The 24,467-nt window shown below is 37.9% G+C and overlaps 1 protein-coding gene across 1 annotated transcript in view; it reads left to right on the plus strand.

Annotated features, from left to right (window-relative positions):
• Positions 1–1,013: 1,013 nt before the first annotated feature.
• Positions 1,014–24,467, plus strand: part of LOC309613346 (uncharacterized protein C1orf141 homolog) — a 63,003-nt gene continuing 39,549 nt past the window's right edge. Inside the window, exons 1-2 of the mRNA XM_082360066.1 lie at positions 1,014–11,855; positions 15,308–15,465. Coding sequence (XP_082216192.1) covers positions 11,781–11,855; positions 15,308–15,465 — 233 coding nt within the window. The 5' untranslated portion in view covers positions 1,014–11,780. The remainder of the gene's footprint in view (positions 11,856–15,307; positions 15,466–24,467) is intronic.

Consider the following 24,467-nt stretch of genomic DNA (forward strand, 5'->3'; position numbering starts at 1 on the left):
GCCAAAGAGCCCATTATCTAGAAGTAAGAGAGGTGATAGGCTAAAGGAATGAGAGTTTGTGATCTAAGGTGATCTATTAAAGCTCAAGATTTCAGAGTTTCAGTTTTAGTGGACAATGAAGTAAAGATAGCTTTAATCTGGGAGGTTAATGAGTGTTGAGGTGAAACTATTGACTTCATAAATTTAATATAGAGACTGAGAAAGGTCCCAAATCCATAAAAGTGAGAAATGGCTGGGAATTTATTAATAAGTAGGTATGGAGAGATGGTTGGCACAAACTTCATAAAAGGAAGCCTTTCCTAAGGAAGAAGAAAAATAGAGGTATGAAAGGGACAATAGGAAAGTTGAAGAATAATGACACTTCTCCCAGGCCTCATGATTTGTGTGGGGCAAGAAAAGAAATGCTCCCTTTTCTAGAGAGGACAGAAGGTGGGGAAAGACAGGATTTCACCATTTCTGAATGGCTAAATAAAAATCTGGATATTTTCTGAACAAGATATAGTCAGTATGTAGTAAAGAATCTCTTGCCCAAAAAGATGCTCTGGACTTTGCCCTTGGCTTCTGGGAGGTAATCTCTGGGTCCTAGGAATGTTGTGCCTGATAGAGTGTCTTTGTTTGCCTGGGGGCCTTGGGTCACACTGGATAGTCCAACAGTGCGATTTAGGGTGGAGGGCTGGCTCCTCCCGCATAGTCTTAGGGGTGGGGAATGACCACTCCAGAAAGACCAACAATGTGACTTGAAGTGGGGGCTTTGGATCAGTCAACCTGGAGACTGAGATTAACCATGTGTGCAATTAATTAGTCAATCATGCCTATATGATGAACCTCCACTAAAAACTCTGGGCACAAAACTCAGGTGAGCTTCCCGGGTTGGCTGTGCTCCTTATGCATTGTCATAAGTCGATACTGGGAGAGTAAGCTGTTCCTGACCCCAGGAAAAGGACAAAAGAAGCTCTGCATTTGGCACTTCTCCTGGACTCTGCCCTATGTGTTTTTTTCCTTGGTTGATTTTAACCTGTATCCTTTCCCTGTAATAAACCCTAACCTTGAGTATAATGGCTTTCAGTGAGTTCTGTGAGTCCTTCTAGCTAATTATTGAACCTGAGGATTCAAACTTGGTGTCAGAAGTGAGTGGTCTTGGGGAAGATGCCCTCTAACTTTGTGGTTGGCCTAAACACCTTGCAGGAGGAAAAAGTCTGCAGATACTACTTTCTTTGCTTTCTTATATCGGTAGAGTACAGTTTATGTTTTAAGATAGTGTTGTTTGTTTGTTTATGTTTTAAGACATGGTATACTTTTAAAATAAAGCATTCATTAGACTCCTTTACCCAATATTTATCTATAATAGGTTCATGAGCTCATTCAGTAAATATCTGTTGAATTTAACTGAGAGCAATTAAGGAAGTTAGGAAAAAATCCATTTAAATTGTTTCTAGTGTACATTTTATCAAATGTTTTTTATTAAAGAGAAAATACTTTATGTTATATTATGCTTAAGAATTGTATAATATTGGGCAAATCACATAATTTCTTTGCGTTTGATCATTTCTAAAATTGAAGGTAATACCTTTCTCATACATACTAATTAAAGATTAAGGATTAATGAAAGATGAAGGATTGAATGAGCGATGTTATTAAAAATTTCTAGTCTAGTATCTGGCACATAGTTGTGTTCCATAAATATTAACTGATATAATGATAATATTCTAAGAATTTTATATAAGATTCATGTTTTATACATTTTATTGAGTAAAAATTGGTAAGTGGCTAACAATTCTGAACTCAATTCTCCTTTATTTAAGAAGCTAATTTCACCTTTGTGCAAATTTGAGGTGAAGGCATTATAATAATATTAGTTAAATGTCCACTAGATTCTATTTACCAATTCCATACAAATCATTGTACTTGAATGGATATGGTTTTAAAAATATGATAGAATTAAACTACCTTATACTTTTATCATTGAAAATCTTATATTTAAATAAATTGATTCCAATTTTTTCATACATTGGCTATGAATAACAATTTCTAGCTCAATTTTTATTACTACATAGTTAAAACTACTTTTTTTGCAAAGTTCTGTCATTGCCACTAGCATGGACTTGTGTTGTGATCATTAATGCTGTTTTCTAAAGCTTTTACTTCTATTTTGATTTGCATCAGTTAAGGCACATTCCTGAAATAGTTATCAACATAACTTTTGACTAAAAAATTAATCATTGTTGTAGAAATGCTCCACTGTTCTTGAGCAAATCAAGAATGTTTTCAAGTCAGTCATTTTTAGATTATGATTCTGTGGTGTGTATGAATGGTGTAGGGTGTGTGTGTGTGTGTGTGTGTGTGTGGCCAAACCTGCTATACAACTTGTAAAATACAAGAGTGATCTTACCAATCACACGGGCGGTTTCTTGGCCTCAGGAATAAGAATGGGTTTTCTTTTGTTTGTTTGTTTAATGTCATAAGTCATGAAAGCAATCTTTCATCAAGCATTCAAAAATAAATTGTCAACTTCCATTCAGAGCTGCAAACTGCATGGAGGAAGCTTTAAGCTTCTTTTTGAAATTCTGCGTTTCCAAGAAAGTACAAAAGGAAGAAGGAAATAAAGAGAAGCAAAGTCGCTGCTCCCCAGTTCTTTTTGCTTGATTTTCTTCTTTCCTTAACCTCTCTCTCCTTACAGTCTTCAGCATAGTAGTTTTTATATCCCTATATCCCTAAGGATTTGGTGAGTCATTTTGGCTTTTAGTGACAGAAGTATGGGGTCGAAAACCCCTTGGAGGAGAGAGAACTCTGCTCTCAAGACCTTTTCAAGGTAGGGAAAGCTCAGGAAACTGTGTCTGTGGACACAGGACGCATTGCCAAGGGGCTAAAGCTAGCAGAAAAGAGCTACCAGAGCCAGAAGAGAAAAGAAAGAAGTAGGTGCAGTCTGGGGAGGTAGAGGCGCTGGAAGGCTGGAAATTAAAATTTGTATGGAGATGGAAGGCGAAATAAGAAATGCATAGTTTTGGGGCTTCCCAGGTGGTGCAGTGGTTGGGAATCTGCCTGCCAATGCAGGAGACACGGGCTCGAGCCCTGGTCCTGGAAGATCCCACATGCCGCAGAGCAGCTAGGCCGGTGTACCACAACTACTGAGCCTGCGCTCTAGAGCCCACGAGCCACGACTACTGAAGCCCGCGTGCCACAACTACTGAAGCCTGCACGACTAGAGCCCATGCTCCCAACAAGAGAAGCCACCGCAATGAGAAGCCCGCGCACTGCAACGAAGAGTAGCCCCCGCTCGCCGCAACCAGAGAAAAGCCTGCGTGCAGCAACAAAGACCCAGTGCAGCCAAAAATAAATAAATAAAATAAATTAAATTAATTTAAAAAAATAAAGAAATGCATAGTTTTATTAAGTCTTAGACCCCTCCTGCCCTGGTTGTGGTAATTTCTCCAGCGAGATCTGACTGGGGAGGGATTGGGTGAGAGGCGTCACCATCACGCTGGGTTGCGGGCTTGCTCTTGCCACGCTTTCTCAGGTGAGTGTGGGCTGCAGGTGGGAGGCCGGCCTCAGGGGTTTTTCCCAGGTTCCTTGAAAAGACCTTTGCTTCTTCTATACTTAATTTTAAGGAGCTTCCTCAATCAAAACATCTTTGATATTTTGGCTTCCTATTTAAGGATCGTAGGCACAGAGTGAGCAGGGCCCTTGTATTCCACGTGCACCCGTGCCCCTGCGCCCCGCCGGCGGTTCCTGTGGTGGAGGCTCCCTGGGGAAGCAGAACTGGAGGGCGGGCATGTGGTGCAAGCCGACTCTGGGCTGCATAATTGGTGCACTTCAAACTTCCCAAAACAGAACGGGCCCGGACGGGGCTGGCTGGAGTTGATCACTCCTGCAATAATTGTGGTGGGATTTCGAATTTGCCAATGGATTCTTCCAATCGTTATCTCATTGGTTGCCCACAGTAATACTCCCCAGAACATATACATCATACTTTTAAAACATCTTTGATATTTGCCATTAGAATCTTACCATCCAACCTCAAATTGGTTGACTGGCAAATTTTAGTAATGTTTGAAAAAGAAGAGGCAATTTCCTCTCCCGCTCTCTTATAACAAAAAGGGGACAAGAAATTATACGGTGTGGATCTATGCACGTAGGCCAGCTTTAATAATTAATTCTTCTAATAATGAGTTTTTAAATTAGTTCTCGTGATTTGTGTGCTGTATTAGTTGTCTGGGGCTGCCATAACACCATACCACAGATGGTGTGACTTATTAAACAACAGTAATTTATTCCTCACAATTCTGGAGGCTAGAAGTTCAAAACCAAGGTGTCTGCAGAGTTGGTTTCTTCTTAGACCTCCCTCCTTGGCTTGCAGATGGATGCCTTTTCCCTGTGTTCTCACATGGTCTTTCCTTTGTGCGTATTGTCTATGTCTTAATCTTCTCTTCCTACATGACACTAGTCATAGTGGATCAAGGCTCACTCTAATGACCTCATTTTAACTTAATTACCTCTTTAAAATAAAGGCCCTCCCTCCAAATACATCCACATTCTGAGATACTTGGGATTAGGGCTTCAACTTACACATTTGGGGGTGACATAAGTCAGCCTATAATATGAGTCATTTATCAACATTTTAGACTAAAAAAAGAATTCCCTTGTGTGTGTACTTGGAATGTGAGGTAAAGACATTCAGCCAGTTATCTCATTATTGAGCAAAAAGTAATCATTTAACAGAGTGCTTACTCTGTGTTCAATACAGTGTTTAGTGGACTGTGTCAGGTACAAGTATAAGACAGAGGCCTTGCCTGCAAGGAGTAAACATTTGAACTGGTAAACCAGGTAATGGAGTAAATTTTAATTTGAGCCTCCCCGTTTTCTAGATAGTTGCTCAGTCCTGCTCTTTAGTTTGTGAGTTTAGAGCCACTTTCAGTTTTCCTAAGTTCTTCCTTTAATAGGAGACATTTGCAGCTTGCTGAAGAAGTCTTCTTAGCAGAGCTGATTATGTTGGCAACGTTGGGCTTTTTGTTTGTTTGGTTTTTGACTTTTTTTTCAAAGTGCTAACTGTTAAAATGAATTAATGCTCTTAAAATTAACTTTTTAGTTTGGTATTGTTATTTTTAGTAACAACTCAGTCTCTGATGTGCTTATAATGTTGGCCTTGCAACCTTGAAATTGTTTGTTGATGTAGCCAAGTCTTCGCAGTGAGCCCCGTGGATGATTTACTATGAGAGTGACTGGGGATTTTATTCTGCTCTAGTTGGCAAGTTCTCTATTTCATTGTGTTCTTTTTCAAAAAACCGTCATTACTGAGCCAGTAATTAAGAACATAAATCCAAGTTTCCTTTGAAAATAATTTTACTGAGTTTAGATTTGGCAAGAACCAAATTTTATAATTCACTCAACTTCATATTTCATCCCCAGTAAATCATCATGAATTAATATCATCCATTACAGATAAACTGGGATTACTCCCCCTAAACCGTTTTACTCAGAGACATCTCCAAACTAAATTATAATTTTCAGATCCCAGTTAGGTATAAAATCCTTTGCCTGGTGCTGAGATTCAAAGGTAGGTAAATCAATTCTTGCTTTAAATGAGCTTTTAACACAGTGAGGAAGAAATTTGTCAAATGGTAAATCTCTGTAGCACAATGTGCCAAGTTCTATAATGAAGGACAAAGTATGATAGGAGCACACAAGAAAATGAAACTGTCACCGGGACAAAGAATGAAAGAATGTCAAGCAAAGTCTCACAGAAGAGGTTGCCTTTACATTAGGAGTTGAGAAAGAATAGGCTTTTGACTGGAAGACATGAGGAAAGAACATCCCAAGTGGAAGGAAAAACAGGAGTGAAGGACATGCTTGGAAAGGGGCAGGATGTGTCTGGGGAATAGGAGTAGTAGAATATGGCAGAAGGAGATGGGTTATGGTGGGAGATTAACTGGAAAGGTAGACCGAGCCAGGTCCTGGACTGTTTTCTTGAACTGTCTTTTATGTCATCTGCAGAGTTTGCGTGTTATTCTGCAGATAATGGGGAGCAAGCCGAGGTTTGTGGGCTGGAGCTGGACCTGATCAGTGTCCTGTTTAATAAAGACAGCTCTGATGGCATTTTGATGGACCAATATTTGAGGGATATTGAGGAGGAAGGTTAGGGGCTAGCCAAATTAGGGAGATTAGAAGCGTAGTAACTGAGAGGAGGGAAAATGAACACCTGAAGGTCTGAAGGAAGACGTGACAATGAAAATAAAAGCAAGGATCAGAAAGGTCTTGTCCATTTGGGGTCAATGTTGCCTCACTCTTCATGGAATCATGTGAAAGACTATTTACCCATCTTAACCCCAAGATTCTATGGGTTAGGTTTCTGTGACCACATAAGAACTCTCTATTCCAGAAGGGAGGATTTCCCAGCAACCGTAAGTATATATAAGAATGCTTCAGATATATCGATACATAGTTAAGAAGTGAGATCATCTCTTTCACCCCTAGTTAATATATCAGTTGAAAGGGGGATGATTAGATCTATTTACTTGAACACAAACTAATTTTGTTTTTTGATGAGTCTCCAGTATGGCAACATAGTAATGCTTATCAAGGTAGTGTCCCTAAACAGTTACTATGTATTCAAGACCTACACTAACACTTTATGGAGCAATGAGTTTTAGTTTCTGTTCACTGAATTCAGAATAAGAATTTAATAAAAAATTGAGAAGTAAAACTATGAGAAAATTAGAGAAGGAAAGGAAACAAGGTAATAGATGACATGGTACAGAAGATACTGAATTACTGGATTAAAATAGAAGATACTGACTTGCTGAATACTTATTGTTTCCCAAGTTCCAAGCATTTAGTACAGGTATAATTGCACAAGAAATATACTGTGAAGGAAGCAAGTAGGCCACAAGACGTATGGAAAGCATTGGTGATTGCATGGTGGCAGGTATGCAGAAAAAACCAAAATGATATGCATATGAGGAACGTGCATTTTGCAGAATTTATACGTAATCTCACACATCTTAACCCTAACTGGTAAGTGTATCATTACTTATATTACTTCTTTTCTTATCAAGCACTTAATGTGTCACCTGCATTCACTCAATTAAACCTCATAACCCTATGAAGTAGGATCTAGAAGAACCTCAACAGGACTCTGTCAAAGATTTATGTATACTCATAAATGTAAATGCAGGATGAAAACAAATGTAGCATTTACTGTTTTCCATTTCCTCTATGGCTGATGGTTAATTCATTTATTTAGTTTGTTAGGTATTAGGGATGCAAAGATGAATTAGACATGGTTCCTGCCTTCAAGAAACAGTATAGGGGGGAATAAAGTATATCAAATGCTTTAATAAAGTGTGATTAAGTACTAGGATAGCAGTATACGTAGACTATCATGTGAACACAGACGTTGGACATCTAAATCACAGTGTATCAGGGAAAGCCTCCCAGCGGAGGTATTACTTGTGTTGGGTCTTGAGAGATGAATGGGACTTAGAAATACAGGGAATAGATAACAGCATTGTAGGCAGAAGGAACAGCAAAGACAAAGCAACAAGTAAAGGAAAATACAACACATTCAAGAATTGCAAGTTATTCATTAGGACTGGACTATCAAAAGTATACGTGAGGGAGAGGCAGGTGAGGTTAAAGGCTTAGTCAGAGGCCAAACCATGAGCCTTGCATGATAAATCAAGGAGCTTGACCTTTGTCCTGAAAGCTATAGGGAGGCGTTGAAGCTGCAATCAGGGAGGCATGTGATTGTATTTTTCTTGAAAAAATAATTCAGGCAAAAGTGAAGAATAAAATGGATAGGATGGAACAAATGTACAGACATATTTTGAAACTACTACAATAATCCAGACAACAAGTTATGGAATCTTAAACTGAGGCAATAGCAATGTGAATGGATAAGAGGAAAAAAACTAAAAAGATATGTAGGATGTAGCATATACAAGAGAAAGTGATTGTTGTATATTTAGGGAAAGGGTGGGAGGGAGTTTTCCAGGAGAGTGGTGACAAAATTCTGGTTTGGGGAAAGGCTGCATCAGAATGGCTCTAAAAAATAGATCCCGGGTCTTTACCTCCATAAATCCTGACTTAGTGGATCTGAGGTGGTAACTGGGAATTTGTATTTCTTCAAACCGTTTGAGTTCATTCTGCAGTGTAACTAGGATTGAGAACCATTACAACTCCTAAGTTTATGGGCTGGATGCCTAAGATACAACCTGTGTGATAATAAAGAGATGCCTACGTGATAATAAAGGTTGGAAGAGATTTTCGGCTAAGGGAGCAGAAGAATGGATTTACTTTTAGACCTACCTTTGGGCTACCTGTGGGAAATCTGGATTGAGTGAGGTATATAGGTTTGGAACTCAGAAGAGAGATTTTCTTTAGAAATAAATGGTGGTAGATGAAGCCATGGGTTTGGAAGCTCATCCTGGAAGAATATATGGAATAGTGGAAAAGATGGCTGAACATTTAGGAACACTAGTATTTAGGAAGCGGTCTGAGAAAGAAGAGCAAGTTGAAGACATTGGCAAGGAACGTTCAGAGAAGGTAAGAAGGTGTGACTGTTGTCACAGAAACCAAGAGAAGGGAGACCCATAGGAAGGGGTGGTCAACATTAGCAAAAGTTATAAAAACTCAAATAAGGTAAATAAGAGCAGAAAAGTGCCCACCTATGTATAAGATGGTGACCCTCGTGACTTATGAGAGCAGATTTAGAGGAATAGTTTAAGAGGAAGTCAAATGATGGCTGACTGAGAAGGAAAAGGGATGTAAAAAATTAGAAAACCTAAGTATAGACAACTAGCTTAAGAAATTGGGCAATAAAGGGAAGATGAGAGAGAATAATGGCTAGTAAGGTTAGAGGAGGAATTTTTTCCTTTTTTCTTTTTTTAAATAGAAGAGACTTGAGCATGCTAAGGAGAAGAAATTGGGGAAGAAAACCAATGAAAGATAGAGGAAAGAGGGGATTAAAAATGGAAGTAGTTCTTTTAGGAGGCCAGAGGTAGTAGAACCTAGAGTATTTGGGAGGGATTAGCTTTGGATGGGAGAGGAAATACTTCTATTAAAATTAAAATACAGGTGAGATGGGAATGGATGCCGATGAGACTTTGGTATGAGAAGTGGAAGTTGAAGAAGTTCTTACCTGAAATAGGAGAGACTATTTGCCTTGCCTAGGAAGATGGGTGTCACAAGAAAAATGTCTGCCAGGTGCCAACTTACTCAATAAATTTGGTAGAATAACTAGCACAGTGTCTTTCATGTAATAGAGTTAGTAGCTGGAGGCCAAATGAAATGTTTATCTTTAAATGAAAATGTATGCTCATAGAAATAGGACAATGAAGCAGAATTTATGCCCATAGAAGTATAAATATGAAGCAGAAGTATGAAGCCAATATGCTGGTTTAAAATAGACATTAAAAAGTATCAATAAAAGATTAAATCAAGAAAGGACTGAAACAGAAGGTCAAATTGAAGAACGTTTAGTACAGTAGATGCATTTTGCATCAAAAGATTAGTTTTTACTTCATGCAAAAGCAGTTGGGATGCATCATCATATTAGACCTGATGTTCCTTTGCTCTCAGCATTTACTTGAAGAGACACAGCTAGGTCCTTGGAACCCTTGGTATGATGATGAAAGCAAGCAAGTTAGTCTGTAGTGTTAGTCTCACCTCCACTTTCTCCCAGTGTCCTTCCTCCACTGGGAACCATTGGCACATTGCCAAAGACCTATAAAAACATTTGCAAACTGAAAAAGGAAGTATTGGTTCCAAAATATGAAAATAAAACTGCAAAACTGAAACTAGTAACATTCCATCAATTTCATTAAGTGTCAAATTTCGTATTCTTCACTTCAGAGAAACTCATGATATGCACAGTGATTTGCCAGAAATATCATAGCTAAATAACTTACTCATAGCAAAATAATTTTAAATCAAAAACATAAAAATTCTTTCAAATTGCAGCTCTGTGTGCGTGTGTGTGTGTAAAAAATGGGATGATGTGGTATAGCTTAAAATGTCTGATGTGATGTTAAAGATGAGGGACTCTAAAAGTAAGAGGCATAAGACATTTTACCCTTTAAAAGGACCTGCTTTCCATCCCTTTCACAGTAAGCAGCATGTCTCAGTTCCCTCATGTAATTTTTACCTTCCCCAAACTTGGAAATGCATTCGTTTCAATATGCCGGTTCCTCTAGTTATTTACCTCTCTCTCTCATTTAGAAATAGAAACCTTTGTCCCCAATAAAATAAATTTTGGTGAGAAATATAGCATCCTTCCCCATACTTGAAGTCATATTATGTTTAAGGGAAACACAGAAACTAAAATTCCTGAAGTTGTTTTTAGGATATGTAAGAGGGGTGGTTCCTGAATCTGAAAAGACAGTATATAGCGTCCAGATAATCTCTATTCTCTTCCAAAATCTCTCCTCTCCTCTCCTGTAGGAGACCCAGAGAGTCTGAGGCATTCACACTGTGCTAACACCCTTGCCCTGCATCTCTCCTTTCCAACCTGCAACCCAAGGTTATGTGGTTCATAACAAGGCAGGCTATCTGCCCGCAGCCTCATAGCCCACAAAAGCCCTTTGTCACATTGGATTACATCATGGGACAGAGGTGAAGTATTTAGATGTAGCAAAATGTCAGAGGGCAGGCTGGGATGGAAAGACACTAGGAGAGCACCAGGAATTCACTCCCAGGGCATTAGGTAGTAAAGGAAAGAAAGTAGAAAAGAGAGCTAAAAGAAACCAAGTACAAAATAATAGGAGCTTTTGGCATAGGATTCTTAATTCTTGTCTTTTCATGCTTTATTGTCTCTGTGTGATATTGATTGAATAATATACAATATGGGAGACATCGCATAAAATTTTTTTGAGCTAGAAAGAACCTTAGTGTTGACATTGATGTTCATTAGAAATATTAATGAATTCAATACTTTCTGTGAACTTTTACATTTAAATGCCGCTGGAGCCCATTCAATTCACTGAGCAAAAATATGTCAAGTGCATAAATGTCTACTCAAATTTTAAAAATAAATAAAATAGAGGGAGATTTGGGTTAATATTCCTGATCCTTGCCTCCACTCTGCCCCTAGCTATTTGTATTGCATTGTAAGGTACTTTGTGGCTTTTAATTTTCTCATCTGAAAGTGGAAATAAATTAGACCAGGTCCTGATGGCTAACACTCAGGTCCCCAAAACTAATGTGGCCCATCTGACCCCAGATGAAATTTTCAGCAAATTAATTAACTGGAAAATAAGAACTATTATGGCAACAGAACCTCACCAGTTTGGTTGCTGCTCCTTCTGTGTGACTGATTGTCTTCTAAGTGCTGTATTAACAGTTTTGGATCATTGACCAATTTAATTGGAATGTAATTAATTCTATAAATGTGAGCTCTTCTTATTTACTTTCATTAAAATTAAATCATGACAAAAAGAAAATAGATATAAATCAAGCTGCATGCCCTGGCTTCAGGTATCAGTCACATCTGGTTCTCATACAGTAATCTTGAACTTTCTCCAACTCACCGTTATCATACATTTAAAAATTCCTGGGGCCCACATGCTTCTGGGAATTCTGATCATATGAGCTTCTATCTAAAAAAACTTGGGTTCCTCTACAATTCTGTGGTTTATTCCATGATCTATAGAGTTCTTTACCTAAAACAGTATTGTAAAGGTGGATCTCTTAATTTATGCCTAAATAATTGATTATATGTTTAAATTTTAATTGCTTTGGAGATTTATTATTTTTCCCCTCCTTTTAAAATAGGAATTTACTGACTGACAATGGCAAAAAAAATCTTAGAGAAGTTAGATATTCTGGATGAGCAAGCAAAGACACTCTTGGCCATAAGAGCAAAGGTTTGTAAAATATAGGCTAAAATTCAATTTTCCATTAAAAGGTTATCATTTCAAATGTGAACGAGTTTTACTTTTTAGTTAATGATGCATTAGTATGAGGCTACAAACCAATTTGTAAAAAACAAATAATTATATTAGTTGAAAGAGTCATCTATGTAATACTATAAAGAATTAATTAAATATACAAGGTAACTTTTAGGTAGCTGCTGTATTTGGTTATGATGTATCTAACCTGCTTAAAAAAAAAAAAATCCTGGGTTTCCCTGGTGGTGCAGTGGTTAAGAATCCGCCTGCCAATGTAGGGGACATGGATTTGAGCCCTGGTCCGGGAAGATCCCATGTGCCGCGGATCAGCTAAACCCATGCACCACAACTACTGAGCCTATGCTCTATAGCCCACGAACCACAACTACTGAAGCCCGTGTGCCTAGAGCCCGTGCTCTGCAACAGGAGAAGCCACTGCAATGAGAAGCCCGTGCACTGCAACGAAGAGTAGCCCCCGCTCACCGCACTAGAGAAAGCCCACGCGCAGCAACAAAGACCCAACGCAGCCAAAAATAAATAAATAAAATAAGTAAATTAAAAATAAAAGAATCCTAAGCAGTCAAATAGTAAATGTGACTACTCCTATAGTTCTTACTAACCTGTTAAACATAAAATCTTGTTTAGCTGGTTCTTTAAAAGGAAGGAAATATTTGGTATAGCTACCAAATTAGAAATAAAGTTCATAGAAAATAACTAAACTAAAAAGGGTGAGTCTCTTATAAAATCCAATATACAATATTAATAAAGAATACAGTTCTGAAACACCAGATTTTTTACCATATGTGAGCAATTTAATTTGGTTGCAAAAAGACTTGTAAAATAATATAACAATGTGAATAAATGAGGCATATATAAGGAACAATAGAGTCTGAGAAATCAAGGAAGACATCACAGAGAGGAACTCTTAAGTGAATGAACATATTTGCAATTTGAAAATGAAAACGTTAGTGTTTGAATAATAATTTGGTTTCTTTTTAATTTTTCATAATTATCTCCTTTCAGAAAATAAAGTAGAGGAATACTGAAAAATGGAATAAATTAATTCTGTTATAGCTATCAAAATTTTGAATAGCAAACCAGGGGTAACTTAACTAAAGCAAACCTTTTAGGCTTTGACACCCTAAAGTTTATTGCTTTTTTATTTTTTGTTTAAAATGAATTTTAATATATTTTAAAAAATATAATCAGAGATAAATCTATTAAATTTGTCACAAAATTCCCTTTTACATAAAATTTTAAGTTATAATTAGTAATAATAATTCTTACTTTTCCTGGGAGCTTCCTTTGGGCAAAGCATTTCCACATATTTTCTCATTTTGTGTTACTATTCATGTGTTACTGATAGAAAATTCTCTGGAGATTCTTCTGGAAGTATATATAATCATTTTTAAAACCTTTTCTTAATTTTCAAATTACACTGTTGGAAACAAGTTAAGCAACATATAGATATGTATAAAGAAAATTATACAAAAGGAAAATTATATAAAGAAGTATTAATAGTCTTTGGCCTCTTCCCTCTAATCCTTTCCTCTGAGACAGACACATTTTAGCAGTTGAGGTTTATTCATCCACATCTTTTGTACTCTTACAAAGATATACAAGTATGAATATCTGTATGTATACATACATTTATCTTTACTTACAAATATCCATAATATAAATATACATGTACATATATACATACATATACATTTATGAAAGTGGATTATCTATTTTTTCTATTGACAAAAAAATGAAATACAGTATATAAATCACTTTGGTAATTGTTTTTTAATTTTTTAAAAACTTTTATTTTGAAATAATCATAGACTCACAGGAAGTTGCAGAAATAGTACAAAGAGTTCCATGTACCTTTCACCCAGTTGACCCCATCGGTGACATCTTACAGAGTTGTAGTTCAGTAGCAAAACCAGTATGAGTCACATCCAACATTGACACAGGTGTATTACTGTTAACTAGACTACAGACTTTATTGAGTTGTCACCACTTTTTAACCTTCATTCATTTGGGTCTGTAGTTTTATGCAATTTTATCCCACTACAGATTTACGGAAATCACCGCAATCAAGACACAGCACACTTCCATCCTATAAAAGTACTCCCTCATGTTACTTCTTTATATTTGTATCCATGCCCTCACCTCAATTCTCTGTCTCTAACCCCAGCAAGGACTAATCTGTTCTCCATATCTATAATTTTGTAATTTTGAGAATGGTATATAAATGGAATTATTCAGTGTGTAAAATTTTCAGATTGACTATTTCACTATGCCCCTGAGGTCCATCTAAGTTTTTGCATGAAGCAATAGCTTTTATATGATAAATAATATATAAATTTTATTGCTGAGTAGTATTCCATTATATGGATGTACAGAGTTTCAACTGCTCACCCATTGAAGGACATTTGGGTTGTTTTCAATATTTTGCTTTTAAAAATAAAGGTGCTAAAAAAATAAGATGAAGTAAAACTGCTATGAATATTTGTGTACAGGTTTTTGTATGAATGTAAGTTTTCATTTCTCTGGGGTGAATGCCCAAGAGCGTGATTGCTGGTGCAGGGTCTGTCTCTCAAACTCAACAAGGTCAGAGCCACAAGCTTTGGTTTGAGTTCCCCCTCCCTGCACGTCAGTCCAGAAACTGCCTCCAAGAAGTAAGCTAGGCTATTGTAGGGTTTACCTAATTTGTTTCCCTTTTTTCAGGGATCATGGTCCTGCTCTGCCTGTTTCCTAATGCCTGATTGTAGTTGCTTTCACATACTTTGTCTGGTTTTTCTACTTGTGTATAACAGAAGGACAATTCCTGTAGCACTTAATCCCTCACTGGCAGAAGCAGAAGTTCCCATATCCTTTGACTTCCTTTTCAAGTTTTTATCTCTTTATTCCTCTGTGCTGTGCTCTGAGAGAATGTTTTAAAGAAGATTTTCGGCTCCTTAACTCACTCTTTAGCTTTACCCTTTTCCCTCTTCAGTCCATCTGTATAAATATGTGAACAAAGTTCTCTTTTGATTGCTTTCTTAACTCTATTTCTGGCTCATGTTCCACCATGTGTGTGGCTCCAGGGAGAGGAGCAGGTTGGAGAGAGCTGCCAGCTATAGTTCCAATAACTCTACGTATCAATATTGTCTTTGCTAAATATATAGGTCGTTTTTAAATTCTGGACTTTAGAATTTGGAGGGAGACTTCATGATCATCTAGTCCAACACCCTCATTTCATAGATAGAAAAAGAGTTGGTACACAAGGCCTCCAATTTTCAGTCTGCGTTATTTTTCCATTGTTGCCTGCCACATAAATTCTGTGTGTGAGTGTATGTATGTATGAAGTGAGATTAATTTTGTCCTTTCCATACCGGATTTTCCTTATATGAAAAGTGCTCCCTTTTTCACTGAGTTATATTTTGGATTTGCTGCAGAAAAACTGCCTTCAGAGTGAAGTAAAGAAAAAGATTTCAGTGATACCCCTGACATTTGATTTTCAGTTGGAATTTGAAAAGGATATTGCTACTTCCATATCTGAGGCAGAATCAAAGATCACAAAAGACAGATCATATGGCATTAAAAAAACAAAAAGGTAATCATCATAACTACCTCAAACTTTCAGTTTGAAATTTTAAAGCATTATTTTATATTGTCTTAGATTATGCAATCTATATTAAATGTAAGCTTAGTAAAACGGGTATATTTCATAATGGTTATGAGGTACAATATGCTAGATTAGCATTCTGAATATTCCTAGTTTATAAAATATTTATTATAATATTTCACTATTGCAGATGATAATTGTATATAGTAATTATAATTCCAAATTTTTAAAGAAAGACTTCTTTTTTTTTTTAATAAATTTATTATTTATTTATTTACTTATTTATTTTGGCTGTGTTGGGTCTTCGTTTCTATGTGAGGGCTTCCTCTAGTTGCGGCAAGCGGGGGCCACTCTTCATCGCGGTGCGCGGGCCTCTCACTATCGCGGCCTCTCCTGTTGCGGAGCAGAGGCTCCAGACGCGCAGGCTCAGTAGTTGTGGCTCACGGGCCTAGTTGCTCCGCAGCATGTGGGATCTTCCCAGACCAGGGCTCGAACCCGTGTCCCCTGCGTTGGCAGGCGGATTCTCAACCACTGCGCCACCAGGGAAGCCCCTAAAGAAAGACTTCTTGAGCTTTATTATATCGCCCCAAATTAATGTCAGGATTTATTTTAAACTTTAACCAATATACTGCAAAAAAAAAAAGGTAGGCCTAGAAAACTAAGTAAGGCAGTTTCTCTGTGTACTTACAAGGGGTAGCCTGAATATGTAATAATTGGTCTTTCACTGGCATTGTGTATGTATGTAATGCTATATAATTTTCTAGGCATCAGAAATGTGGAGGAGAGCCCAGAAAAAAGAAATACTCAGGTGTAGAATCAATAGGACTTCAAATCAATTGGACATTGGTGGTAGTGTGTTCTTACCTCATTTATTCTGTAGTAAATCAGTGTATTAAGTGCAGTTTTACAGATGCCAAACCCAAGTCTTGATGAGGTAAAATAACTTGCCCAAAGTCACAAAGCTAACAAGTGGCAGAAGCTGGATTTAGACATAGCAGTCTGATTTCTGAGCCTATGCTCTTATCACTACCACATTCAACAGAACGATTTCCAGCTTTTGATCTTGGTGACTAGATGTACTTTGGTGTTTTGTACTTAGGTGGAGATCATAGGATGAAAAGCAGATTGGAGTGGATAAGAGATTAGAGTGAGAAATGCTGAGCTTTATTTTGGATATGTTAAGTTTTAGATGCCTGTGGGGCATCCAGGTGATAGTGTCTAGAAGACAGTTGGACAAATATGTCTTAATCTAAAGTAAAACAAGATCATTTAGACTCAAAATACAGCTTACTCAGATTTTTGTTGTTTATGATTTACCAGGATGTCAGAACACGTTTCCATTGTGCAGCCATAAGAAAAAGGAGTTTGTTTCTAACACAAATAAATATTAGTGGTTTATGTAATTCAGCTTTATCACAAACTTCTTTCACTACAACTTTGTTTTAATGTAGATACAGCCAATACTTTTACTTCGAAATCATTTATAGAACTATCCATGTTAAAATAGAATATTTTAATAATACATAGAAAAAGTTGCATAAAATGGAAGTTGGGCATGTAGGGAAGGGAAAAATAATATCTTATTATATATTATGTAGTATATAATTGTAATTGTATATATTTTATATTTGTATATATTTATATTTTTGAATTTATATATATGTATACCATTATGTGATAGCATAATATATGGCTAATGACCCATTAGACACATTTAAAGATAACGTGCAGTGTGTTTTATGACAGTATTTTCCAGGATGATACTGTTGCTTTCCCTTTCCTGTCTGTAGTTTGTAAGTAGTTTATAAAGGCATCATTGATCCTGTCTTTAGTGATGGTATCAATAGCTGAGTAATGTTCCTTTTGAGTTGTTTAAGTCTGGCTGAGTTGAAGTTTGAAATCAGTCTAAAATAAAGACAAACAGGCACATAGTTTCAAGATTCAAGGATCAAGTAAATTTTGCTTGATCGGTGCTCAGAGGACCAAAACTATCACACACACACACACACACACACACACACACACAAGTACAGGAAAATGTCAAGAATTTAAACAAGAATTAGGGTGTAACCTAGGCCAAAAGAAAGAAAATTTGGTTGAAGAAATTAAGAGGATCTAGTACATACAGATAAGTCCAACTGGCAGCATATCTAGGCTCTGAGTTTTGCTTTTAAGACCACTTGTAACATTTGCCTCTCTTCAAGTAACTTTGTGGCAATTTTGTACTGTCACTCATGCTTGAATGATTGGCCCTAAACCAAGTTCAAATAAAAAATTCATACAGACAACTTCATTTTAATTTTTGTTAACAGTAGCTCTGCTATCCCATATGACTGTAATTTTAATTTATTGATTTTCTTCTACAAATGTTTACTGACTGGCTACTATACTCTGGGAATATGACAGCAAGAGTGAAATATATCTCTTCAATGGAGATTCAGATAAGCAAACAGGCAAACATCAGTTGCCACAGAGAGATTCCTAATGTGAGGATCCGCAAAAGTTTCCTAGAGGAGGTGGCCCCTCAGGCTATACAAGCCTACCTCAAGAAACAAGAACAATGTCAAGTAAACAATCTAACCTTACACCTAAAGGAACTAGAGAAAGAAGAAAAAAACAAAACCCAAAGTTAGCAGAAGGAAAGAAATCATAAAGATCAGAGCAGAAATAAATGAAAGAGAAGCAAAGAAAACAATGGCAAAGATCAATAAAACTAAAAGCTCGTTCTTTGAGAAGATAAACAAAATTGATAAACCATTAGCCAGACTCATCAAGAAAAAGAGGGAGAGGACTCAAATCAATAAAATCAGAAATGAAAAAGGAGAAGTTACAACAGACACCACAGAAATACAAAGCATCCTAAGAGACTAGTACAAGCAACTTTATGCCAATAAAATGGACAACCTGGAAGAAATGGACAAATTCTTAGAAAGGTATAACCTTCCAAGACTGAACCAGGAAGAAACAGAAAATAAGAACAGACCAATCACAAGTAATGAAATTGAAACTGTTTACTAAAAATCTTCCAACGAACAAAAGTCCAGGACCAGATGGCTTCACAGGTGAATTCTATCAAACATTTAGAGAAGAGCTAACACCCATCCTTCTCAAACTCTTCCAAAAAATTGCAGAGGAAGGAACACTCCCAAACTCATTCTATGAGGCTACCATCACCCTGATACCAAAACCAGACAAAGATACTACAAAAAAAGAAAATTACAGACCAATATCACTGATGAATATAGATGCAAAAATCCTCAACAAAATACTAGCAAACAGAATCCAATAACACATTAAAAGGATCATACACCATGATCAAGTGGGATTTATCCCAGGGATGCAAGAATTCTTCACTATACGCAAATCAATCAATGTGATACACCATATTAACAAGTTGAAGAATAAAAACCATATGATCATCTCAATAGATGCAGAAAAAGCTTTTGACAAAATTCAACACCCATTTATGATAAAAACTCTCCAGAAAGTGGGCATAGAGGGAACCTACCTCCACATAATAAAGGCCATCTACAACAAACCCACAACAAACATCATTCTCAATGGTGAAAAACTGAAAGCATTTCCTCTAAGATCAGGAACGAGACAAGGATGTCCACTCTCACCACTATTATTCAACATAGTTTTGGAAGTCCTAGCCATGGCAATCAGAGAAGAAAAAGGAATAAAAGGAATACAAATTGGAAAAGAAGAAGTAAAACTGTCACTGTTTGCAGATGACATGATACTATATGTAGAGAATCCTAAACATGCCACCAGAAAACTACTAGAGCTAATCAATGAATTTGGTAAAGTTGCAGGATACAAAATTAATGCACAGAAATCTCTTTCATTCCTATACACTAATGATGAAAAATCTGAAAGAGAAATTATGGAAACACTCCCATTTACCATTGTGACAAAAAGAATAAAATACCTAGGGAAACAAAAAAAATGACAATCCAGGAATCTGCTATTCGGATGAATCATCATTTATATTTGAGAACAAAAGAGAGACAAGTTTTTGGACATGAAAGACTTTAGAATGTAAACTGCTTATTTATTCTTTCTGAGGAACTTGGAGAAATATTTTTATCCAAATTTAAATTAAATATGAATAAAATAAAGATCTAAACTGGGTATCTTTATTACACAAAAATGCATTTGAAAATTTCCCATGGTGTCTGAATGAAACTCTGGACTTCCATCTCAAAGTGGCTGTTCTATAAAAACATAAAACATTCCAAAGAATTACCAGGTAAGTGGTCCATAAGAGATTTCAAGTTGGGAAGAGGCAGCTTTAGCTCAACCCCCATCCTCCCATCTGAGCAGTACTTTTCTCTGGGTTTCCTCCTTTGTTTGCCAGTGCCACCTCAATGGTCCATCCCAGACACATGCAACAGCCTTCTTTTAATTCCAGCCCATGCAGCACAAATCAAGGCCTTTACTTGTATTCCCTTTAACAACTGCAACAGGATGTAATTTCACAGGGAATTTTTCTAACTATAAGACAAAAAAAGTGGGGGAGGGAAAAGGATGAATTTTTAAAAATTTGAGCAGCCCCAAACCAATACAACTTACAAAAAACAGATTTATAAATTTATGCTAGTGAACTAACCTACCAAATTTATAACTCCAGTTCCATTCCTCATATTCTATGAAAACCCAGTTCTAGGAACACAGTTTTTATTCCTAGGCTCGTATCCCTCCCATTCCTTCTTCCTACTGTTGGGGGAAAATTCTTCATGGGTCTCCTGTATTTCTGTACATCTTGTGAGCAGAAGCACTGGCTGCCTTTGTTCCTATCTTTTCAAGGACGTTTGTATGACAGACAGCCTCAGAAGACAGAGAAAGAGCCTTCCTCTGAACAAGAACAGGAATATTACTGTCCATTATAAAAGATTTGGGTTCCCTAAACTCAAGGTTCCATTCCTGTAACATAACCCAGTGTGCGTGCAGGTGACATCTGGCCCTCTGCTTGTTGCCCTGTGGAATTGGGGCTCAGAGAACTGACGCAGAAGGTGCTACCCCTGTTGCTGTGCATAATAAATTGTCCTTTGTCTCTGACCCAGGAGTCTCATGTCTTCTGCCAGAAGAGATGAAACTGTGGCAGGCTAACTTGTTGCTTTGTAAGTAGGGCCAAATCTCCAATCTTTCACAGTTCTTCACACCTACTTGGAGGGAAGGAGCTTTGCAGGTAGAATGAGAGCAAACTTGGACCTTCTCACAAACTGAGTGGTAAAAGTAGTTGTGGCTCATTCCTCATGAATAATAGAGCATCCTTATCCAGGCCCCTGTGAGCCTAGAAGGAGCCTATTTATATACCCATTTTATCTATCCTATAAGTCTATCTGCTTCTAGGTAGCAGGATTTATAATTTAGTTATACCTAAACTAAGTCCACAAAATTAATCCATATAATAAAATTTTTAAAAAGAAAGGAAACACCATGACAAGGGACTATGTAAACTAGAAAAGAAAGACGTGATTAGTTGGGGACAGAATCTGTGTAAAGTTAATTTTATAAACCAAATATCTAGAACTTAGTTCAATTTATTTTTTACAAATTACGTTAACAACTGATGGGAACATACTGTATAGCACAGGGAACTCTACCTAATGCACTGTGATAACCTAAGTGGGAGGGAAGTCCAAAAGGGAGGGGATATCTGTAGGTATATGGCTGATTCATTTTGTTGTGCAGTGGAGGCTAACACAACATTGTAGAGCAACCATACTCCAATAAAAATTAAAAAAAAAAAAGAATAGCAAAAATAAAAATTATGTTAAGTGTTCATTTACTGAAGGACCAAAAATAAATGAATAAATAAAGCTGTCGGGGGAGACCTTCAAGATGGAGGAGGAGTAAGATGTAGAGATCACCTTCCTCCCCACAAATACATCAGAAACACATCTACATGTGGAACAACTACAGAACACCTACTGAACGCTGACAGAAGACCTCAGACCTTCCAAAAGGCAAGAAACACCCCAGGTACCTGGGTAATGCAAAAGAAAAAAGAAAAAACAGACAAAAGAATAGGGACAGGACCTGCACCTCAGGGAGGGAGCTGTGAAGGAGGAAAGGTTTCCACACACTAGGAAGCCCCTTCACTGGCAGAGGCAGGGGGAAGCTTTGGAGCCACGGAGGAGAGCTCAGCAACAGGGGTGCGGAGGGCAAAGCAGAGAGATTCCCGCACAGAGGATCGGTGCCGACCAGCACTCACCAGCCCGAGAGGCTTGTCTGCTCACCTGCCGGGGCGGGCGGGGGATGGGAACTGATGCTCGGGCTTCCGTTGGATCCCAGGGAGAGGACTGGGGTTGGCTGTGTGAACACAGCCTGAAGGGGGCTAGTGCACCACAGCTAGCTTGGAGGGAGTCCGGGAAAAAGTCTGGAACTGCCTAAGAGGCAAGAGACCATTGTTTCGGGGTGTGCGAGGAGAGGGGATTCAGAGCGCCACCTAAATGAGCTCCAGAGACCAGCGCGAGCTGCGGCTATCAGTGAGGACTCCAGAGATGGGCGTGAGACGCTAAGGCTGCTGCTGCAGCCACCAAGAAGCCTGTGTGCAAGCACAGGTCACTATCCACACCTCCCCTCCTGGGATCCTGTGCAGCCCGCCACTGCCAGGGTCCCGTGATCCAGGGACAACTTCCCCGAGAGAACACACGGCGCGCCTCAGGCTGTTGCAATGTCACATCAGGCTCTACTGCTGTAGGCTCACCCTGCATTCCATACCCCTACATCCCCCCAGCCTGAGTGAGCCAGAGTCCCCGAATCAGCTGCTCCTTTAACCCCATCCTCTCTGGGTGAAGAACAGACGCCCTCAGGCGACCTACACACAGAGGAGAGGCTAATCCAAAGCTGAACCCCAGGAGCTGTGCAAACAAAGAAGAGAAAGGGAAATCTCTCCCAGCAGCCTCAGGAGCAGCGGATTAAATCTCCACAGTCAACTTGATATACCCAGCATCTCTGGAATACCTGAATAGACAACGAATCATCCCAAATTGAGGAGATGGACTTTGAGACCAGATATAGACTTGGGGTTTGCTTTCTGCATCTAATTTGTTTCTGGTCCTATGTTTATCATAGTTTAGTATTTAGAGTTTATTATCATTGGTAGATTTGTTTGTTGATTTGGTTGCTCTCTTCATTATTTTTTTTAATATATAGATACATATGTATTTTTCCTTTTTCTCTTTTTGTGAGTGTGTATGTGTATGCTTCTTTGTGTGATTTTGTCTGTATAGCTTTGCTTTTACCATTTGTCCTAGGGTTCTCTCTGTCTTTTTTTGTTTGTTTGTTTTTAGTATACTTTTTAGTGCTTGTTATCATTGGTGGATTTGTTTTTTGGTTTGGTTGCTCTCTTCTTTCTTTTTTTTTCTTTTTCTTTTTTTTATTACTTAAAAATTTTTTTTATGTTTAATAATTTTTTTAAATTTTTAATTTTAATAACTTTCTTTTCTTTTCTTTCTTTCTTTCTTCCTTCCTCCCTTCCTCCCTTCCTCCCTTTCTTCTTTCTTTCTTTCCTTTCATTCTTTCTTTCTTTCTTTCTTTTCTTTCTTTCTTCTTTCTCCCTTTTCTTCAGAGCCGTGTGGCTGACAGGGTCTTCGTGCTCCGGCCAGGTTTCAGGTCTGTGCCTCTGAGGTGGGAGAGCCGAGTTCAGGACATTGGTCCACCAGAGACCTCCCAGCTCCATGTAATATCAAATGGCGAAAGCTCTCCCAGAGATCTCCATCTCAACGCTAAGACCCAGCTCCACTCAATGACTAGCAAGCTACAGTGCTGGACACCCTATGCCAAACAACTAGCAAGACAGGAACACAACCCTACCCATTAGCAGAGAGGCTGCCTAAAAACATAATAAGGTCACAGACACCCTAAAACACACCACCAGACGTGGTCCTGCCCACCAGAAAGACAAGATCCAGCCTTATGCACCAGAACACAGGCACCAGTCCCCTCCACCAGGAAGCATACACAACCCACTGAGCCAACCTTAGCCACTGGGGCAGACACCAAAAACAACGGGAACTATGAGCCTGTAGCCTGCGAAAAGGAGACCCCAAACACAGTAAGTTAAGCAAAATGAGAAGACAGAGAAACACACAGCAGATGAAGGAGCAAGGTAAAAACCCACCAGACTAAATAAATGAAGAGGAAATAGGCAGTCTACCTGAAAAAGAATTCAGAGTAATGATAGTAAAGATGATCCAAAATCTTGGAAATAGAATGGAGAAATTACAAGAAACGTTTAACAAGGACCTAGAAGAACTAAAGAGCAAGCAAACAATGATGAACAACACAATAAATGAAATTTAAAATTTTCTAGAAGGAATCAATAGCAGAATAACTGAGGCAGAAGAACGGATAAGTGACCTGGAAGATAAAATAGTGGAAATAACTACTGCAGAGCAGAATAAAGAAAAAAGAATGAAAAGAATTGAGGACAGTCTCAGAGACGTCTGGGACAACATTTAATGCATCAACATTCTAATTATAGGGGTCCCAGAAGAAGAAGAGAAAAAGAAAGGGACTGAGAAAATATTTGAAGAGTTTATAGTTGAAATCCCTAATATGGGAAAGGAAATAGTCAATCAAGTCCAGGAAGCACAGAGAGTCCCATACAAGATAAATCCTAGGAGAAACACACCAAGACACATATTAATCAAACTATCAAAAATTAAATACAAAGAAAAAATGTGAAAAGCAGCAAGGGAAAAACAACAAATAACATACAAGGGAATCCCCATAAGGTTAACAGCTGATCTTTCAGCAGAAACTCCGCAAGCCAGAAGGGAATGGCAGGACATATTTAAAGTGATGAAAGGGGAAAACCTACAACCAAGATTACTCTACCCAGCAAGGATCTCATTCAGATATGACAGAGAAATTAAAAGCTTTTCAGACAAGCAAAAGCTAAGAGAATTCAGCACCACCAAAACAGCTTTACAACAAATGCTAAAGAAACTTCTCTAGGCAGGAAACACAAGAAA

This window comes from Balaenoptera borealis (genome assembly GCF_965194805.1).
Source record: "Balaenoptera borealis genome assembly, chromosome: 1".
Taxonomy (NCBI): Eukaryota; Metazoa; Chordata; class Mammalia; order Artiodactyla; family Balaenopteridae; genus Balaenoptera; species Balaenoptera borealis.